Consider the following 23,099-nt stretch of genomic DNA (forward strand, 5'->3'; position numbering starts at 1 on the left):
TGGTATTTTGTGTTTAGAACGAGTAGACGTACCCGAGTTTGCACAATCATTTCTTTGCTCCATTAGCAGTAATAGGCACCAATATTGTAGCTCTCAAGTCTTTTGAGCTGTACAATAGGCCCTTGCAGCTATTTGGTGTTAAGTAACTTTTGTAACTGAAGCAAAATACTAATTCCGTCTGTTGCTGTTTTTGATAGAGAAAAAAAAATTCGTCGGTACTGAAGCATCTTTAAAAAAAACTCCAGGCGATCTCTAAAATTTGCTGAACGCGCCGCCTTAATACTTTCCTGCTAGAGTTATCTCCCTGTCCAGTGTAGACATGTTGCTAATGGTGACGTCAAGCTCATATTATCTGTCAGTCACGAAGTGAAAATAGCCTGCTGTTCACTAGTCCAGGAACTATGTGTGGTGATCTGTGGAATATATCAGTGATCAATGCAGATTAGGTAAATATGACATTTTATTGTTAAGATAGAGCGAAAAGACGACAGACATGTTCTAATTCTCGTCTTCATCAGAGATCATCGGTTCACTTCTCGATGTACAGGAAGGACATGCTGTGCAGCTGTGGTAGTCACATTTGGCGGTAAACAGATGTATGTATACTGATAAGGTCGTGGCTAATATTGGACATACAGCATGATGGGTATCTGAAATGTTTTTGATGATAAATTGTAGAATATGTGTCCTGTCCATCATTGGGTATGGAACTGTACACGTTAGATGGAATAAGCTTCTAGGGTCACGTTTTCTTTTTGTGTGTTGTTTTGATAAAGTAAACTTACCGTAGGCCTACTGCAGTTCGTTAGCAGGAACCTAAAAGTTTCGGTCTGTTGACCAAACATTTTTGGAAGTATGGTCTCAAATAACTAGTTTTAACACAAGTCCTAGATCTACATATACATGTATATAGCAGGTTTTTTGTAAATAGTGATACGTACGGTCGCCTTCTAGCGTCGCACTTGGAGGAATTGCCTTTAAGTAAGCTCAGTCAGTAGAGTGGCAGACCAATAAGTCCATGGTCAAGGGTTCGAGCCCGGCAAGCGACACCTACTCTCGCCTTGTACATTTGGTGCAGTAGACCACTCCAAGTCGAAGTATCATGGTAGGCTTCCTTGGAGAGAGAACCTAGCCGGGTTGGATTGTGTTTGGGGACAAACACATTCAAAAGGGGCGAGTAGATCTAGTAGGTTTTAATTGTAAATAGTGATACGGTCACCTAGCTTTGAGCTAGGGGGAATTTCCCTTTAGCTTAGTCGATAGAGCGGCGGACCCGTAAGTCTGGGGTCGCGGGTTCGAGCCCAGCTGTCGGCACACTGCTCTCGCTCTCTTACAATACTCATGGTATATTAATCTTCTGCAGTAAAAATATACATATGTACTACATCATTTTTTTTTAATTGTATGTCTTTTATCCTTTGAGACACATTAATTATCATGTTGTGATTCACATGTAAAATACTTGCAAGTTCATGAAATATGGGATACAAAACTGATGTTAGTGGCGTCACCTGTTGTAAAACATTGTCAACCTATAGGATGGGGGCATTTATACAAGTTCTCCAGAAAAGGGGAGGGTGCTTGTAAGGGGAGTGGTGTTAATTATGACGAATACAGTAGGCCTGTGGTTTTAAGTCTAATAGTTTAGATTTAATCAAGAAGTCAATTTTTTTTTTTTATAAATCTTTTTTTTTTTTTTTCAGTGTGAAGTAGTTTTAAAAAAATGCCTCTGTCACTCAAAATTGATCAGCTGATGGATAATCGGAAGCTTCTTTGACTTGGTTGCTTAATGTTTACACATGTCTGAGTCAATTGACAGGATTCTGTGTATTTTTTCCAGTCCTTAAATATCAACATAAATATGAGTCTCGGATAGGAATTCCAATAGAATTAAAGATGTATTCTTCTGAGGTTTCAGTCCCGTTGAAGTCTCGTTTCGACAAAGATCAAAGAAGTTAATAGATTTTCAAACACAATTCAATATAAGTAGCAAGTTGTCATTTTTCTACCTGATTTAGGAAGAACAACCGTTTCCCTATTGATATGCAAAATATTAACAAAATTTTTATACCAGAACTTTTTTCTATAAAGGGTTATATTTGTTAAAATTGACTGAAAATGGAGCATTTTGTAGCTCAAAATCAAGGGGTAGGGGTAGCATATGTTGTTATTCTGAGAAAAAATATGAGTCTTATTGATCAAAACTGGTGTATTTTTAAAGAAGACCACTGGGAAGTAATTTCTACAAACATTCATACATATCAAACTCCTCATTAGGAAATTATAGCTTTAATATCTTGTATGTATGGTCAAAACGGCAAAATTCACATAAAATCCAATATTTTGTCAACTAGGTATCTTTGAGTGACAATAGCTCAAAAACGAGCACACAGACTTATGTTTTTTCTTCTATATACTTTATGGTATGAACTCCTATTACCAAAAATGTTTAATACAAGAAAATTTTTACTTTTTAGAGAGAGGAGTACATCCTTAAGTAACCCCTTCCATGAAATGTGCCTCCTGCTTCATTTTACTGTGTTTATATGATCAACTCACTTGTAGTACTCATCACTCTACTGTAGGTATATCTACTTACCGTAAATCTGTGTGGTCTTTATACCTGAAAATTACTGACAATTACCACGGTCACTCTTCTCCTAAGCTTCTCCACAGTTGTGATTTAGCATTAATAACTACTAATACCCAGGTCAGTACTCTCTCACTAATTGACTTTTCCTGTACATGCTGTAAACAGCAGTACATTGTGTACTGCTTTTAAAATATTACTTAAAGTCACACTATACGTAACTATCAACAAAATGTCAAGTTAGATTTGACCCTGATGATTGTTAGCATTTGTAGATCTAGTTGAAATTAAGTTATATCAAAGAATATATATGTCCTCCTATTATGTGAAAGTAATAATAATTATAGCATGTCTTATTGTTTGGTGCTCAAGGTTCATATGATCTGGTATGAACATTTACAGAACTTGGCTGCATATAGCTTATGGACACTTGGCTCAATTGATCTTTGATTCAGAGGAATATTATATCTCTAATTTAAATTTTGTTTGGCCACATGAAAAAAGAAAAATGAAAAAATTCTGATCCCGACCAGGCTATATGGCATGTGCATTCTTTATTTCATTAACAAGTCTACCATCCCACATTTCAGACCAGCTGCTCTAATTTACACTTCATAGTGTTAGACTATACTCACTACTGTTGGTGAATGGCAGATCATTGATTCATGCTAATCGTACTGATTATGTGACACACCTGTAACCTGCTGCTACAAACTATCAATAATACCATATAATGTCCATATTGCATAATAACTTGAGATTTATACTTTCTGTATGGGAGAACTATTAAAAAAAAAATTGGATCATAACTTTGAAACCTCACTGGGTAAGGAACTATAAAATCTGTGTTATTCAGACACTTAAACGGCCAGTATTGTGGTACTGTGAATTATCTCCAGGTAAATCGATGCCAAGGTTTACCTGTGTAGATATATGTATAGATACCTTAATATGGCTATTGATTTTGATCAACAGGTAAGGATATATATGGCACACAAGGAAGTAATACAGACATGTTCAGGCTGTAAATTTTCAGAAATGTTGCCATTTTGAGGTGATGGAAGCATGCTAGTATGATTAATCTTTTAAAGTTCCTTTGAAGTCTGTGCTTAATTGTCCATTTAATCTTCTGTATGTATACTTCTTATACATGTATATTTCAGAATTCTGAACAAATGTTTGTGCAGCAGTTGTGATAACTATTTTAGTAATAAATATAAAAATAAAATGTAAAATTATTCCATGTAAAATTTATATTTCTTAATATTAAATTCATATTTTATAACGCTTTGACAAGAAAACCAATTTATGTTCATGATTATTAAGAGTCACTTTCTCATCCTTAAATTATGATGAGGAACTGTTTATGTATGTAAATGACCAAATCTGAAATGAGATTTCATAAACAAAAGCACATATTTTATATATCACTTCTTGCTCCAATTTTGAGCACAAGATTTAAAAGATTATTATATAACAAGTAAGGTATATATATATATATAGATTAAGTGTTTAAGCCTGCAGTCTAGTTCTGCGTTGTCGCCTATAAAATATTCCTATATATCCATGCAGAAAGGCACCCAAGGTATGGACTTCCTGGGGCAACCTTTACAACTGTGATATCTTATATGACAACTAGTGTATTATGTATAATGTATAGATTTTATTTAAGATAAATTACGTATGAAGGATATATCCTAAAGTCAACACCTGTCTTGTAATCTTGGTATCGTTGCATGATTTATTACATATCATCAGCCTGATATCTAGTGATTTTGCCTATATATGTAATATTTTTGCATACCGCATAGCTCCTTTAAAGTTTGATTACAGTTGTTATTGAACATATAGGCCGTTACAATGCACGAGCACATGTTAGTATATATGTGAATACTAACCTGTTTTGAGCACATGCACAAGTTAGTATTTGGTTATCAACCTCATCAGTGCACAGCTGTAGGAATATGGAACATGGGTAAGATCACAGGGGTTAATTGTTACATCGGAATTAAGGCTGCATGGGGCCTGGATCACAGAGGGCACATGAAATCAATATTGGAGAAATGGTGGTTCCTTGCATCACTATTAAAAAATCGTAAGAGTATAAGGTTGGTGCCTTTGTATATAATATATAATACACATATGGTATACAAAGATATCATAATATTCTGAAAATATTATACATATTATAATGTACATAAAATTGACGGAAAAATAAGGTTAGCAATCAATACACTGTCAGTTTTTATAAAGTTTAATTATAATAAATCTAATAAAAGACAAAAAAAATACAAGCAATTTCTTTAATGATTTGCACTCATTGAAAACAATGCCATTAGAATACCTGTATTTTATAAAGCAGCAACATATGCGTAGTCTAGCCCATATTATTCGTTGTTTATTTTTTCTACAAAAAGAAAAAAATCTTCATTTAAATTTTCACTGGAAGTAGTATCCTCCTGCATTTGCTAGTCTTGTCATACATGTAGATGAATGTGTATCGAGGAAAGGGTTACAATTAGTTAAACAATCAAATTTGATGTTTGGAAACTAAATTTTTACTGAAAAGAAAAATCATTGTTTCAAGGGTTCAAACTCAACCTGTACTTTTCTGGTTCATCAGAAATACTGACTCGCTAACCTTTCAACTGTTTTGTCACATATACTTTCCGGCTCTGCATTGGTATGCATCATTATACCAACCTGGGCACGTTTAGTGTGAATCCCTTACCACTCTGCGGCTCAGGATTCACATTCTCCACGTGCCCAGATTGGTATACCGATGCATACCTCCTTTCTGATATAAATTACATTTGTTATGATTGTAATATGACATCGAGCAATTTTCATTGGCTGGAAATTCATTGTGACGTCATGACAAAAACAATAAAACAGGATTTTCAGGATGACAGGACAAAATGGCGGTCTCTGCTGGATCTTTCCAATGCATTTTGATGTGAGATTCTTTGAATGTTGGTTGTTGTAGTAAGCTAGGTGACAAAAAGTATCTAAATTTGTGTTCAGTTCATATGAGATTTTATAAAACTCATCTCTTGAAAGTTTTTATGTTTCTCTGGACACCAGACCTTATGATAACTCTGACTGTTGGTGTCTCTCTGGACACCAGACCTTATGGTAACCCTGACTGTTGGTGTCTCCCTGGACACCAGACCTTATGATAACCCTGACTGTTGGTGTCTCCCTGGACACCAGACCTTATGATAACCCTGACTGTTGGTGTCTCCCTGGACACCAGACCTCATGATAACCCTGACTGTTGGTGTCTCCCTGGACACTAGACCTTATGATAACCTTGACTGTTGGTGTCTCCCTGGACACTAGACCTTATGATAACCCTGACAGTTGGTGTCTCCCTGGACACCAGACCTTATGATAACCCTGACTGTTGGTGTCTCTCTGGACACCAGACCTTATGATAACCCTGACAGTTGGTGTCTCCCTGGACACCAGACCTTATGATAACCCTGACTGTTGGTGTCTCTCTGGACACCAGACCTTATGATAACCCTGACTGTTGGTGTCTCCCTGGACACCAGACCTTATGATAACCCTGACTGTTGGTGTCTCCCTGGACACCACATGACCTTATATGATAACCCTGACTGTTGGTGTCTTTCTAGTCACCAGACCTTATGATAACCCTGACTGTTGGTGTCTCCCTGGACACCAGACCTTATGATAACCCTGACTGTTGGTGTCTCCCTGGACACCAGACCTTATGGTAACCCTGACTGTTGGTGTTTCCCTGGACACCAGACCTTATGATAATTCTGACTTGATATTTTAAGCAGCTCACAATATAAAGTTACTTAATACATACATGAACACGTATTTTGTAGTGACAGTATCAAATATCTTATCACCAGTTGGTATCTTTATTTAATATTTAGCAGTCTGTCCAAACACACATACATGGTAGTTGTCAGAACAAATAGTTAACATGAACTATATACAATAATTGTTACCTTAAAAAACCTGGATTGTATGATTGTCAGCTAATATATCTTATAACATATAAATATATTTATTATGCATGGCACTGTGGTAGTTAGATTTGGAATCATGAAGTTAGCCTATATAGTTATGTTATTGTAGTAGTCTGTCAGTTGTAATATAACTATTGTTCTTTATTTACTATAATAGATCTAGCTGTGCTAATATAATTCATTATTCATGAACAGATTCATAAAAAAATAACAATATTTTTTTCAGTGTTTCAGCAAAATAAAATTTTATGAATATAAATATTCATTCTTATTAATACATTGTTTACATGAAAATACTATTGTTGAGCTCAGTCCTGTTATTAATATCATAATTCAGTCAATTTAAATACATGTGAGTCTATTGTGTTTTCATTCCCTATGCGACTATTGATCTTTGTCAAGTTTCATTTAAATATTCCATTATATATCAATTTGATTTACAATGAAGATTGATCTAGCGTTTTACTTTAGAATTTGTTTTTTAAATGTGATAAAACAAGAATAGATCTATGTGACTTTGTTTTTTAAATGTGATAAAACAAGAATAGATCTATGTGATAATTTTTCAGGAAGAACATGTCCTATATATATATATGAATCAACATATATGGAGAATTTTATGTAATAAGACCAAAGGGTACAATCCTGTGAAATCTCTATATATGACCATGTGTGTATGCTCCACAGGTGAAACTGTGAAGACTCCATTCCTGGAAATGTGGAGGATTGGTATTGTCTGAGGAATGTCTGTGTGCAGACGGTAAGCAGCAAAGATGGACTAGTTTTCTGAAGGGAATCCCTGAAAACACACGATGAAGGAGGTCTCGGACCTCCCCAATGGGGAGGGCAGGATTCCACGGGAATCTACAGTTAGTGAGCCAACAGAGGAAAGACATGAACGCTTGACACCGTTTCAAAAACTGTCGCTGGATCTAAGCAACGATCAGAAGTGCTTAAAGGAAATAACTTTAGGTAAACGGATTGGATTTTACAGAATACGAGGAGAGCTTGGCAGTGGTAACTTCTCGCAGGTCAAAATGGGAATACATGCTTTAACAAAAGGTGAGTTTGAGATTTTATTTTAAATATTATGTTTTTATGTCCTCATCATGGTTTGGGGGACCACATTTGTCCTGTAACACCTTGTCCTTTTCTGCTTTGATTTGTATGGAAGCAGTGTCATTTTTCATTGTATTACAGACATTTCACTTTCAGTAAAAGCATTAAATACGCAGAATGAAATACTTTTTTCAAGGTTAAGAATTTAAAACACTATAAGGTGTTATTTCCAGTGTACTCTTTATATAACATTGAATGACATCTTTGTGTGTGATACAGACTATCATTCCACTAAGTGCATGTGTGTTATATTTAATGTCATTCCACTAAGTGCATGTGTGTGATATTTAATGTCATTCCACTAAGTGTATGTGTGTGATACAGACTGTCATTCCACATGCATAGTTTTCATATGAATGAATTTCAAGGTGGAAGAATTGGTACATTTTAAATCTAGTTTATTCAAAATAGAATTTGAGTAAAATTTATGTATGCATATTATATACAAGTTATATAGCATTCTTGTTACTGTTTGTATGGTACCAACATATGGCCTTTCATGCTCCCTCCAGCTGTCTAAATACCTCCAATGAAGTGTTCCTGGTACAATACACATTTTACCTTTTGTTAAGATTGACCCTAAAAACATGTTCTATTTGAAGTCATAATTTGGTTTTGATAGACATATTGTGCTGTAAATAAATTCACATAAATTTCATAATAATGTTTTTACTTGTTAAATGAAAACATTTTAAGTGAGTGGATATATACTGGGTCTTTGTTGAATACTGCTACACATGGAAGGCCCTGGGAACTCAGGAGCCCAGGGACTAACAGGGCCAAATTCGGGTAACTGTACCTTCCTGTTTCATTCTTTCCCTATAATTATAAGTCCCATCATAGCCTGACAAAGGGGAAGGTTAATTTGACATCTGCACTTATTTGAACTTTGACCTTTAGATCTTGTGCTCAGAGCAACCTTTAAGAAAAAAAGCATTTCAATTAAATAAGTTTGCAGGGACAGCTGGATATTTTGATGGGATTAACATTATAATGCAGTAAATTTGTCACTTTGAATCACAATTTACCTGTAAGCTACTAACACCAAATTAAACCTTAACATTTTGTAATCTGAATGCCTTGGGTACTTGTTTTGTGGATACATTATGTTACATAGGTGTTGTACATTTGATTGTCAGGTCATGCCTTATATAAATACCTATAGATCAGGATACATTTGTTGGTGTGTTGTCTAGCGCATTGATTTGTATTGACATGGAATGGAGGTTAATCTCTAAAAATGATCTTGTGTCATCATTATTTGTGTATGAATCTCTGAACAAAAGCAGATTTGGATTGATGGGTATTGAGGCAGTGTGTGTGAGATGATGAATAACTTTTAATTTTAAATGAATCCAAACAGATAATTTTGACTCCTTTGGACTAAACCTAATTCATCCCTGAAATGTCCAACTACAGTGATAATTAAGAGATTGCATGACTCCAGTTATCCTTAACTGAACTTAAACTTCAGTAGAATTCTAAACGAACCCTATAAACTACAGTACTTGTCTACCTGAAAACCAGAACTGTCTAGTAATATTTACCAGTGACTGACACATTAGGCTTTATGAATTAAATATTGACATGAGGAATAAGCTAAAGTATACCTACGTGCGTGTGTATAAACTCTTTATACTAAAAGGCCTATTCCTCCTTAACCTGGAGTGATATTGAATCCTTATCTTGGTGTGAAAAACCAGACAACTGAGGTCCGACCCCTCAGAGGTAAAATATAATTTGAGCTTTATATACTATACCTTAGTTGTGATTTCATCCTTGTGTAAAAATATTCTACTTATTTTGAGCCTGGTTGACCCCTTGGGCAAACCTATAACCATCCTCGTTATCCTTGGCATCCTATATGGAACAATGACAATCATATTTTAGATTGAGTCACAACATGGGAGCTTTTAAATCCTACTCCTCCTTTATCCTGTATCATGAGGTGAAACATCATTGGGGAAGGACAATCATATTTTTTATTAATGAGCATGGTCCGACCCATAGGGGCTGAGGCCCAAATGGGGAAATTTGCTGAATTTTAGCTGTAAAATCCTAATCCTCCTTCAATCCTTGGATGAATTCTCTTCCATTTTTGGTATGATACATAATTGGGATGACATATCTTTTTTATATTAAATGTGTATGGTACTGACCCACTAGGGGCAGAGGGGTGGGCCCCAAAAGGGCTAATTTTATGAATTTAAGCTTTTTAAATTCCTTCTCCTCCTTTATACTTGAATGGATTTCTCTCCATTTTTGGTGTGAATCATTATTGGGGAAGGACCAATCATATTTTTATATTAATTGATTCAACAAAGGAGTTCCTTGTAATTGTTTATATTAATCGTGAACAATACTTTATACGGTGACTTGTTGTTTTGTGGCAGGAGTCAGTTGACAGTTAAAGCCATGGGGCCGCTTGTATTTGTGATCACATAACTTTGAGAGTTAATTTGAATGTAAGCCGAGGAGAAATGGTCGTACATAACCATTAGAAAACAAGAAAAACGTAGGATGGAAATTCTGATGTCTCTACATGTAACATATGTGAGAAATAATTTGGAAAATTTCTTGGTGCTGTAATAAGCACTAAAAATGTCTTCTGGTAAATTGTAGAAATTTCTATGGATTGAATACAACATACTTGTCCAGGTAATTATATAAGGTTCTATCCTCTATTAAACCGTGTTAGACTCACCTTGTATAGTATTGTGATTTGGTTCCCGACCAAACCAATAGATCAAATAGTGGTCCAGTTCACAATCCGGTTTTAGACAAGTTATACTGTATATTATAAAAATCAAAATCTTTTAACATTTTTGTTCATATATAAAATGTATACAGTGTTCATAAGAAAATATTTTTTCGTAATGCTAGAGAGTTTAATGCTGAAATGATCAAGTTTAAGTTCATAAAATTTTGCTTTCATTTTGGACTGTGACTCACTTATTGCTTAAAATCTACTAGATATCTGCTATCATTAGCTTTGAAGTCCTGTCAAGATTTTCAACTGTTTCATAATCTCTGAATTTTAAATGACAATGTTCTGAATTTGGATCAATTAAGATAATGAACGCCTCAAGTAACTGCAGAGTTTGAAGGTCTACATTTCTAGCACTTACCATGGTGTACAGGTCTACATATACGTCAGCCATTCATCTTATGTTTGATGAGATATTGTCATCCTTGGGTATGTCTCAATGTTTACAATATAACTACACTATGCTTGAATAAACAATAAAATGTATATCTTAAAATCTCTTCTTAAAATGCCTCATTTTATAATCAGGAATCAATAAAATGCATTAGCTCTATGGGGTGGCCAATATACGGGACAACTTAGGTATATAATGGTGGCTGTTTTGTTTAATAGGAGGAATAGTAATTTGCTAAAGCATCACAGTAATAATGAAAATGATCAAAAAATTCGAAGAGTGAGATCAGGTGTGTAAGGGAGGAGCATATATATATACAGGGTAACTTCTTGGCACTGATATACATAAATGGAGTATTTAAAATCCAGGAGTAGATTTCCCCAGCTTACTATATAAATCCACAGTGTATGTGGATGGTTGCTTGGAAACCGGATGAATCATCAATTGTCACTTGACGTTTCCTTTTCTGGCCATTACATGACAGTTAAGTCACATTAGGAAATTGCCCTTTTAATCCAGCTTCCTGTCCCTTCAAAAGAACACACTGCCCAGGTACTGTAGTGTTTATGCCCAGGTACTGCTTGAAGGTCGAGAACACTTGTTCCATAAAAATGTGTCTGTTGCTGCTCAAAGGTCAAAGAACACTTTTTGTTCCATAAAAATGTGTCTGTTGCTGCTCAAAGGTCAAGAACACTTTTGTTCCATAAAAAATGTGTCTGTTGCTGCTCAAAGGTCAAGAAACACTTTTGTTTCCATAAAAATGTGTTTGTTGCTGCTTGAAGGTCAAGAACACTTTTGTTCCCATAAAAATGTGTCTGTTGCTGCTCAAAGGTCAAGAACACTTTTTGTTCCATAAAAATGTGTCGGTTGCTGCTCAAAAGGTCAAGAACGAACTTTTGTTCCATAAAAATGTGTCTGTTGCTGCTCAAAGGCAGGTCAAGAACACTTTTGTTCCATAAAAAATTGTGTCTGTTGCTGCTCAAAGGTCAAGAACACTTTTGTTCCATAAAAATGTGTCTGTTGCTGCTCAAAGGTCAAGAACACTTTTGTTCCATAAAAATGTGTCTGTTGCTGCTCAAAGGTCAAGAACACTTTTGTTCCATAAAAATGTGTCTGTTGCTGCTCTAAGGTCAAGAACACTTTTGTTCCATAAAAAAGTGTCTGTTGCTGCTCAAAGGTCAAGAGCATTTTTATTCCGTAAAAATGTGTTTGTTGCTGCTTGAAGGTCAAGAACACTTTCGTCCCATAAAAATGTGTCCGTTGCTGCGCTATGGTCAAGAACACTTTTGTTCCATAAAAATGTGTCTGTTGCTGCTTGAAGGTCAAGAACACTTTTGTCCCATAAAAATGTGTCTGTTGCTGCGCTATGGTCAAGAACACTTTTGTTCCATAAAAATGTGTCTGCTGCTGTTCGAAGCCAATAACCAATTTGCCAGAACTTGGTAGCTGTGTGTTGGTAGATAATCATTTTTGTTTCAAAACCGCTGTTAAGTGTTTATATGTTAAAGTTGGCACATTAGGCAAGCACGTAGCACCGTAAGACTTCTGTGCTCCCACATCATTTTCTTGTTCATTTTAGAATTGATACCTGTTACACTTGTATTCAAAATATATGAAGAACTGATCTTTTTTTCCCCAATCACAGATAGTATTAGTGAGAATACTTAAACATATTAAATAATATAAAAATATATCAAAATTAATATAATTAAATTGTCGCCATGAAAAATGAAATGCTTTTTTTTTTTTTTTTTTTGCCTTTGATGAAATTACTTTGGGAAATACAAAAATAGTTAACTTCACTCTCAGAATACTGGGAAATTGCTCAGGGAAGGGGGTCTGTTAATTTAATGTGTTTTCATAATATTCTGGGGTTCAGCAGGGAATATGATTTGCATCCACATTGTTCTAACCTGGCTACGCCCCTGTTTGGTGACTGAGGCTTTTCAGAGGGAGTTTTCTGTAAAGATGGTAGATACAGCTGCAGGTGTTATATTGTTATACTGTGAATGTGTAAATGGACATAATGAGCATTGATAATTAAGCTCGTTTAGTGATGTAAGGTTGATAAAATTGGTTTATAATTATTGTGACTCACCCAGGCATAAATGGTACCCAGTTCATGTATATGTGACTTTAGACCAAGCTGAAAGAGAAGATCAAATTACTACCATACTAGGTCGTCCATCAGACGACATTGCTCTATGACAATATAATTATGTCTTTCATATGTCCTGTCTATTTTTTGCTGACAAAATCTCAGCTTAAACGTGTAGCTGTCTATTTTTGATATTATGTTATAGTATTCTAGCGTAGCAGTCTCTTTTGAAACCTTTGATCAATTTTCTATAAGGTTTACGTAATATTTTATTTTATCACGTAAACTTTTAAAGTTTTGTTCATTATTAATTCAACATATTGTTACGCTTACAGGGTTATATCCATTCCACTTTTTGTGAATGTGAACTAATGCTTATACATGTATATCCCTTACAACATATACCTTCGTGTTGCAGAAATTTAATTATATATATATTGCTTCTATTGTGTTTTATTTAGGGCTATTATCATTAAAAAAGATGACTAACTTTCTTTAAAATGAAAGAAACTATATTTTTGTAAGGACAGCTACATTATTTAGATAGAAAATATATAGATTTGATTTAATAAAGCTTTTGTGTACAGTATTTACAGTGTACATTATGTACTTATCATTAGTTAATCAGTATACTTAAGTTTGTATTGTTAAATCATATTGGCACTGGGTCAATGGTTTTAAATATAACAGGCATTTATATGGAACTAGTCTGACAGCTCCTTTAGAAATCACCTAGTTTATTTTGTGTGTATACATGGTCGTGTAGTACTTAGCTTCTACGGAGTTTGGTAGGACTATAAATATATCATGTTCTCATTAATGACCTTTAAAGATTTCTAGTATATATTATACATGGATATTATATTTATATATTGTTAATACATTATTAATATAAAAATCAATTTTGATAACATTTTATTTCAAACATATTGTGATGCATATTTTGTACATTAGTGTAATGAATAAGATTTTATGTAGTTTGCTACAGTGCCAGTGAGCTTTTATGGTTTTGTTCCTTGATGACTCGGGGAACAATTGATAAATGTAATAATGTCGTTGCTTGGCTGCGAGGTAGAAAACAGACCATCTTCTTTTCATAACTTTCTTTATTCTCCTCTTTTTGGAGAGCTCCGCACAAGGGGAGAGAACACATAACACACAGTGAGACAACACATCACAATACAAAAATAATATTACACACATGGACGTTAGATAATATACAATTATGGCCCTCTGTGGAGGGATACATCTAGAATTGTCTCCCTGGAAAGAGTTATTTTCTCGAGGGCGAAGGCAACGGGTTATTTCCCTGGGGTTATTCCCTTCGTTGGTTATTTCCCTGTGGTTATTTCCCCCGCCTTTCAATTCCGGGAAACATCTAACTTATTCAATGTCATGTGATCAAGTTTAATCCAATCAGAACATTCTAAATGAAAGTGAGGTATAATAATAAATTATATATTACATATATTGCAGAGCTATTCATTTTACAGTCTTGTGATGGCCAACTCTGAGATTTTGCCATGACCTGTTATTTTTTAGCCTAAAAAATTGAGACAATAAATATAGGTGCCATTTGGTGATCAGTGTCATTTGATTATATATTTGCTTTGTTTAATTTCCCCTTTTTTATTTAGGTGAATCTTAAAATAACACATCTTCAAACTTAAGTTATCATTTCATCTTCAAACTTAAGTTATCATTTCAGTTTTACACTCGTGTATACCGGTTCACTTACCAACTTGTTTAAAATGCCATGGGGGTAATTTCACGTATTTAAACTTTTTAACCCCAAGAAAGTCTACTTAGTAACCTTCTAATGAAGAAATTATGTAAGGTTGATTTTTGCATAATTTGAGCTGGCTGTTCTTTCTGATGGTATATAACCAGATTTTTAGCTCGCCTATTCGAAGAATAGGGGAGCTAATGTTGTCACCCCCGGCGTCGGGGTCGGCGTCGGCGTCAGCGTTGGCGTCCCATTTCACGTTAAAGTTTTTGAGCAAGAGCTGTTGGAGAACAGCAAAGCTCGCCTATTCAGGAGAAGTTAATGTTCAAGCATTTACTATTTAAACATGGAAATATGACAAATTAACAGACTCAAAAACCCCTAAAGGGCCCCAAATTGGTTGTATTATCATGGGTTCAGCATCCATACACACTAGGTGTTATGATCAAATTGGTTGTATTATCACGTTCAGCATCCATACAATCTAAGTGTTAGCTGTGCCCATTAGGTGCCTTGTGGTCACATCTAAGTGTTAGCTGTGCATTGTATATATATATGTATTTCCATTATAAATGAACTAAGTAAATTTGGTTGGTATTTTGTTATAATTATTAAAGCAAAAAAACACATTCCATGTATACATTCTGCTACAATGTATTGTGTACCTATTTTAGCCAACCTAGCTGAAGTGGACAAGCTATTGTTATACATGTAATTTTTATTTATTAAAATAAAATGTTACATTTTCTTTCCACAGAAAAAGTGGCAATAAAGATCCTGGATAAGACGAAACTGGATCAGAAGACCCAGCGGCTTTTATCGCGAGAGATCTCTAGCATGGAAAAGCTTCACCATCCCAACATAATCCGTCTCTATGAGGTGCTTGAAACACTTGCCAAACTACACATAGTAATGGAATATGCAGGAGGCGGGGAACTTTTCACCAAAATTTCAAATGAAGGGAAAATGCCAGAACAGGAGGCTAAACATATATTTGCTCAAGTAATTGCGGGTGTGGACCACATGGTATGTTTATAGCTTTAATATAAATAGTTATCAAAATGACATAATTTTCTCTAGTTAACTAATTGAACAAATTTCCTGTTCACAAGCTTACACATAATATTCCAATCAACTACTGATGTAATGCCCCCATATATAGTGTTTATCATTATGATGAGATCAAGTTACCTTATACATGTACTCTAATATGTTGCTATATGCATGCTGTAATATTTATTTGGACCTCATAGCTGTAGGTCTTCCTAAAATATTGGTTTAAAGGACAATGAAAATGGATTGCCAGGTACTATATGTAAGCCCCGCCTCGTGATTGCAAACACAGAATTTTGTACCTATTCAATGTTGTAGCACATGTCGTGGTAAACATATTACAAAATATCACGTATGTACCTAGTGGTTTGATTGACAGCTGGCGATCCGTCAATTTTGCATAAGTTGTCTCTATTAGTGTTTAATTATATTTCTGTATCCCTATCTGACAGTTAATGTATAGTGTGGTTCTGTGATAGTCATGTGGTTCTGTGATAGTCATGTCATACAAGTAAGTCATAAATATTGTTATTTCAGATTTATAAGAAACATTCTTACATACACCTTCTATGTGTAAATATGATAATTACCCCCTAAGCCTTGCTTATGTCATTATTTTGCAAAATAAATAATAATGATAAAAAAAAAACAAAGATATTTCCACCCTTGTTCTACCTTTGACCACCATAGTCTAACATTTATAGTCAGTCTTTGATATTTCCAGACATTTTACTGACTTAATTCATTATCATATAGAGAGTCTAATTTGAACACCAACAGAAGATGAGTAATGTTTGTGACAGGTTATCATTAACATCACTCTCAGTCACCTGCTAATTGTCTGCTGGGGATCTCGCATATCGTTAATTAACTTGCTAAAAAGAAAATAATGTGTTAAAGTTAAAAAAAAATATGCTCAGGTGAATGATATGGTATAATTTAGGTCTAGGGGATGCCTCAGTGTTCTTGGTGAATATATATTTTCCAAAGTATCAGTCGCAACTTTTTTACGGAAAATCAAAAGGGCAACCTGTTCACCAATGCAACTTATACATGAACAAAAACTAAAATCAGACAATGTTTTAAAGGGAATTACAAAATAATGTAAAAAAAAACAAGCATCATAAAATGCAACAAATTAATAAAAAAAAAAAAAAGACTCGCAATATTCAAATATATGAAATTCAATTAATGAAAAGATCTGTTTCTGCAATTAATTATTACATGGAATATATATATATGTTACATGAAATATGTAGTCAGAAAATGCATCTGCTGAGATTTTCATTGAAACCGCAATACAGGATTGTATACAGAGGTGGAATCTCAAAATAAATTTGATGCAACTTTTTCAAATCTGATATTTCTTAGGTCTGTAACTTGTGTCACCCATCCCATCTCTGACTATGCATTTCATCCTATTCCATTCCATCGTAGTTTGATATGCAAATGAGGAGTGGGAGTGAGGGACCTATATTTTGTCAATTGATTGATATTCAATGAAAGTAAGAACAACTTTGAGAAAAAAAATCAATAAAAACCTGTGTTCAAAATTCAGTTTTATATTGCTAATTATAGATTATAACAGATTAATATGAATTATGAATGAATTTTGCCTGTATTCACACATACCATTGTGAACAGATCATTATAAAGAATGTGTACCAAAGTTTTCTCAGAGACAACAATCCAATTACAGTTCATGGCCGTCTGCACTTATACATTGATTATATGTATGTTTGAACATAGTTTCCATTTCTAATTAAGTCTGGATTCTTTGCCTATTATTCTGATTGGGTTCCAAGTGTTGATCTGTCAGTAGTTGTAGCTTACAGGTAGAAAGTCTGTTCATTTCTCACAGGCATCCAATTCTTTCTCACACACAAAAACTACAGTCTTATCAAAAACAAAGATATACAGGAGAGAGGGGGGAGGGGGTAACTGCGGAAAGGTTACGGACAATGGGGAATGAAATATACCTGGGCCCAGTTTCATGAACATCCCTTAAGGAATCCCTTAACTTAAAATTCTCCATGGGAAAGCATTACCGATTTTAAGGAGGGCTCCTTCAGTTAAGTTGTTTTCCTTTTTTGTCTGTAATGCTTTCTTATGGGGAATTTTAAGTTAAGGAATTCCTTAAAGTTACCAGGTAAATAATGTTCATGAAACTGGGCCCTGATGTTAGTATATTTCTGTAGCCTTCACAACGATTTATCTTTCTCTCCTGTTATTATTATGGGTTCATAACACTTTGATGTCCTATTTTAAATTAAGGTCTAAGAAAAATGTCAAGAGTACTCAAAGAAAAACCTCTAACCTATGGTCAGGATCTAGTAGTTGTTATCTTACATGAGTTTCTGATCCACATCCCAGTGGCAGATTAGGCTCAATGGCAGAATGTGGAACATATTCAGGTTTAAAATCCTGTTTGAACTAGTGAATTTTTGTGATAAAAGTTAAGAATTCTGATAATTTTCCAGTATTTTGCAGTGGTGCTTAATTGATCAAAGCATGCATGAATAATCATGAATGATCCATTGTATACATGTAGTACGGTATTGAAGCCAATAAGTGCCCAGGGCACTTAAAAATAGAAAAATAAGGGGGTACTTTTTAGGACCAAAGTTGTACTAGCCTTTCATATTTTCAGTCTGCATTTAATTTGTGGTAAGTAAATATATTCAATTAAGTCTGAAAGGTGGGAAATGGCATTTATTAGGGATGGAGTCACTAATTAAAAATTAATTATTGGGTCAAATACATACAGTATGTTATTTTAGTCTGTGATGTTAATTTTTTTCACACTGTTAGTCATTTGGACAAGTAAACCCCAAAATGTTACTAGTCCTACTATTTAATCACTAGTCTAAATTAAATATACATGTACAATATTTGCAAATATAGTATTGACTCATTCTGATTTTAATCGGGTGGGATCGAACCACTTGTCCATTCGGACTAGTTCATTACAATTGGCACTAGTCCGGCCGTAAAATTACAAGTCGTGGGCGTTGGACTAGTGCTTAAAGTCACAGACTGTTATTTTCATGGACATTTTGATGAAGTTATTTTTAATTTTTTTTTTTTTTTTTCAGCACAAGCATAATATCATTCACCGAGATCTGAAAGCAGAGAATATATTCTACCATGGACCAAAAACTGTGAAAATTGGTGATTTTGGTTTTAGTACTATAAGTAAGATTGATCAGACGTTGAATACTTTTTGTGGATCACCACCTTACGCCGCACCTGAACTCTTTAAGGACGAGAGCTACTGTGGTGTATACGTAGATATATGGGCCCTCGGAATCATGCTTTATTTCATGGTGACAGGAGTCATGCCTTTCAGAGCCGACACCGTCGCTAAATTGAAAAAATGTATTCTGGAAGGAAACTATATAATCCCATCCTATATATCAGATAGCGGTCAGTTCCTTATAAGGAGTATTATGAAGCCTGTGCCGCATGACCGATTTTCTATACGAGAAATCCGCAATAGTGATTGGTTGGATGGGCAAGACTTTCCTGAAGCTTTACAGCCTTATAATCTGTTACCAGGATCAGACACGTCCACAATTTCCTCGGACGAAAGGGAAGCTCGTGTCATGTTAAAAGATCTTGGTATAGGTGAGGAACACTTCAAAGGTTCAGGACACAGGGATTCTCGGAGTACCATCACAGGCACTTACAGAATATTGTTACATCGTGTGCAGAAGAAAAATTCTGGAGATGACGATGTAGGCAGTCAACAGTTCGGAACAACAGATGATGGTAAGAATAGTAAGAGAGATCGGAATCAGGCTAAACCCCAGCAGGAGTCCAAATTCTGTGTGATTCTATAAATAACATGTTACCGTAGTTATTCTAAGATAATTTTACAAAAGAAGATGGTCATTTTTGATGGATGACCCCAAACAACCTTGATTAATAGAAATATATTATTTCATTAAAGTAAAATTAATTACTGTGATATTAAATAAGTGAAAATTCTTTAAACACTATTTCTTTGTTGTTTTTTTTCATTTCAAACATAATTGACAAATCAATTAAGCATGGAAAAAAACTAATTATGTCTATCAAATATGAAATAGAATCCACCTTAGAAATTGAACATGATAATTGATGATGAAAAATTCAAAAGGTATGATATGATTTAACTTGAATAAACAGAATAAACACTGAACGTTCATTGATCTGATTTTCAAATTTTCAGTCCTAGAGAATGGTGATCACATTCTTTGATAGTAGGCTCATGTTTTGGCTTCAATCATCATTGCACTTAAAATTCTTGTTAATCATTAGAAATTAGCTTAATTTGAGTGTCAAAAAATGTCTGTCTTATGGTCATTTGAAAGTTCAAATAATGTCATATTTCTAAGCTTGGAAAAATATTTAGATGTTTTGATAGGACATAGATAAAAAAAAAAAAGGTTTATAAATAAGATTTACGATGTTGAGAAGTACATATTACAATGAAGTGATCAGAACACATTCAGGTGCAGCTTATTTACCAGCACTCAAACCCACAAGGGACAGGAAACATTAGGATTAACTTTGCTAAGCAGACTTTTATTGACTGCTCATAACAGCACCAATTTGTAAATTTTTGTGAAAAATCTTGAGCTGTGAGATTCAGTGATTAAAACTATATCAAGGAAACGACGGGTGTGAATGCTACGCTACATTTTGATTTCAGCACATTTTTCGGTGTGATAATTATGTTCAATTACTTTATCATGTATGGAAGTTGAGATTTCAAATCAGTTCAGTGGAATTTTTTTTTTTTTTCATCAATGTCAAATAAATATTCTGTATTTGCATATTACAGAGTTATCTGCCCTTGCGGGTAGGTATTGATTGTGACCTCATGCGTTTGCGAGGGTAACGTCATACTTTTCGGGGAAAACAAAGTATATTGCGCCCATAAAATAATGACATCACAATGAAAACCTACCCGCAAGGGGGCTAACTCTGTAAGTTGCAAAGACAGAATAGCACACATTCTTTCAGAAAATATTAATAGTGCAATTTACCAATATTTTGTGTTCACTAAGATATGTTTCTGCTTCATTTCCACTAAATATTTGAAAACAAATTTCTTTTTGATTGGAAAACTTGAAGGATGAGATAACCGAAATTCTTCCTTTATCATGATTGTCTGCGAGTTGATGTTCTGTAATTTTAACAAATGTAAGTTTTCACCGGATCTCAATTTTGTACAGATGATAATTTTGTTGATTATAGTCTCTCTAACTGACCCCAATGTGTGGCTTCATTTATTGATTATCCATTCATGTTTTATCAAACCAAATGAAAAGATGTTAAAAGCATCATAAAAATCATGTTTATATAATTAAGTAAAAAATTTGATATAAATGTTTTATTGTCAGTTGAAACTATTTTTTAGAATAACTACTGTAACAGTATGGCCTTGTCCAAAGGTGGGCGGGCAACCTGGAGCCATGATGGAATGTCTTTTGTCTGTCAAAACATTCCTTGTATCATATATATTAAGCCGTAAAATACTTGTTGGATATATATTAGGTCAATTTTGTCTAGAGTTTTAAAAATTTACATGAAAAAGTCATTCTTTTAAACAAAAAGCAGAATTTCACAGGCCAAAAAAAATATATATGTCTGTTTAGGGTTACATTGGCCAAAAAAAATAGGGTCGGTCGGGATTTTCTAAAAAAAAAATTGCGTCTTTCACTCTAAAATAATGGCCAAAACCAGAGTCTGAGATCGAAATCCCAACTTTTGATATATATTTTTCGTAGAAAAGTGGGAGAAAAATATTGGTTTGGTGGTAAAAAAATTAGTCAGTTGGGTAACCCTAAACAGGTTTTTTTTTTTTTTTTTTTTTGCCTAAGAGGAACTTTTAAATGGACAAAAATGTGTGTACCAGTAATGGTAATGAAAAAGAGCTAAAGGTCACTGAAATGTTCCAACCAATGATACAAGCCCCAGGGACCACTTGAAAAGAGTATCTGTGATCAAACATTGCTGTTCTTATGTAGTATGCTTGTCTTGTTAAGCCATTGTTTTTGTGTTCTGTGATAAATTGTTACCGCATTTGATATGTTTAACATTGATTTATAAATTTATTTACCGTACTAATTCTAAAAAAAATTGTTAGATATTTAGAAGATGTAATGACATTATAAAGATAGGTAAACAAATCCAATGCGTGTAATAAAATTGTTGAATGTTTTTTTAAAAAATACCGTAATTATGCCTTCCCAGTTTTGTTACCAATGTCTCCAGATTAATATCATGACCATTTTTATTACCGTCCATCAGATTCAGTTAAGTTCATCCTCTGTAGAATAAATAAGTCTTAACTCACCTTCCTGGTACCAAGTTAAATAGTACCTTTACAGTGGAGGACAGTTATTGACATTGTGACTTAGGCCCTTTGGGCCTTTTATTTGAAGTTTTGTCCTGTTTTAAAAATATGTATATTATTGCAGTCTGTGATTTTACATTTGTTTGACTGCAATTATGGTTTTTTTCAGACTATTTATTTTACATAGATGTACATGATTTTAAATCTATTGTTATTTTTTGTAAATTCTAATTATTCATGTTAATTATCAAGAATCCGTCCAGTGTCATTTTTGTACCTTGGAATGTATCTATGTTTTATGCGATATTAAGCAGTTCTATATTTAGGTTTGCTATCATAGAACATTCAGATTGCTTTTGTCCATTAGAATGCGTTCTAGGCAAGTTTTTGTTTCATAAACATGTTTATGATTTTAATTTGATTAAAATGGAAATATTTATATCAGACATATTAAGAAGACTTGAAATCAATGGTGACAAAGATCTGGTGTGGTGTGCTTTAGTCTTTATTTTGAGTACATGTTTCTGAGTATTTATAGTAACATTTTCTGTCATTATTTGGTCTGTTTGTATGAAGCTGGTCCTGTTATGGTAATAAAAAGGGTATCTTATTATTAACAATGAAGACACTTATATATCATCAACACTCAAGCTTGTACAAGGTTGTTGTATACTGAGTGTAATTATTCATTTAGTGCTAATTTAGTTAAAAGGCATCTAAAAGTGCTGCCATTTGGTACATTAGGTATATTACATTTTCAGATGCATGATGATATCTCAAAATAGTATTTTTCTTTTACACAAGAGGCTAAACTAGCAACTCGCATGTAGCTCTGTATGGGAGTCTGACTCGAGTACAGCATCCACATCTTATCTACTTAATAGTATAGCTGTATATATATGATCTAACAATAACATGGAATTTTTCAATATTTTTTGTTTTCTTTTTTCATAAGGAACGTTGAACGATAGTTTTATATAATAATTTTCTGTATGGTTT

The 23,099-nt window shown here is 34.0% G+C and overlaps 1 protein-coding gene across 3 annotated transcripts; it reads left to right on the forward strand.

The window, feature by feature from the left end:
* Positions 1 to 289: 289 nt before the first annotated feature.
* LOC138325022 (serine/threonine-protein kinase NIM1-like) lies at positions 290 to 21,408 on the forward strand. Of its 3 annotated transcripts, none has more exons than XM_069270364.1 (4): positions 290 to 446; positions 7,285 to 7,659; positions 15,459 to 15,727; positions 18,850 to 21,408. In XM_069270364.1, the coding sequence occupies exons 2-4, from the start codon at positions 7,410 to 7,412 to the stop codon at positions 19,594 to 19,596; spliced, it is 1,266 nt and encodes a 421-aa protein (XP_069126465.1). In that variant the 5' UTR covers positions 290 to 446; positions 7,285 to 7,409; the 3' UTR covers positions 19,597 to 21,408. The 3 variants fall into 3 exon arrangements, with proteins under 3 accessions (XP_069126465.1, XP_069126467.1, XP_069126466.1); XM_069270366.1 differs by lacking the exon at positions 290 to 446 and adding an exon at positions 466 to 596; XM_069270365.1 differs by lacking the exon at positions 290 to 446 and adding an exon at positions 5,425 to 5,546.
* The last annotated feature ends 1,691 nt before the right edge of the window (positions 21,409 to 23,099 follow it).

The sequence above is a fragment of the Argopecten irradians genome, chromosome 6 (assembly GCF_041381155.1).
Source record: "Argopecten irradians isolate NY chromosome 6, Ai_NY, whole genome shotgun sequence".
Taxonomy (NCBI): domain Eukaryota; kingdom Metazoa; phylum Mollusca; class Bivalvia; order Pectinida; family Pectinidae; genus Argopecten; species Argopecten irradians.

Coding starts and splice junctions, on each gene's coding strand:
- LOC138325022 (XM_069270364.1), top strand. CDS start 7,410: ATGAAGGAGGTCTCGGACCTCCCCAATGGGGAGGGCAGGATTCCACGG. Junction 7,660..15,458: donor AATACATGCTTTAACAAAAG/GTGAGTTTGAGA, acceptor TTCTTTCCACAG/AAAAAGTGGCAATAAAGATC. Junction 15,728..18,849: donor TTGCGGGTGTGGACCACATG/GTATGTTTATAG, acceptor TTTTTTTTTCAG/CACAAGCATAATATCATTCA.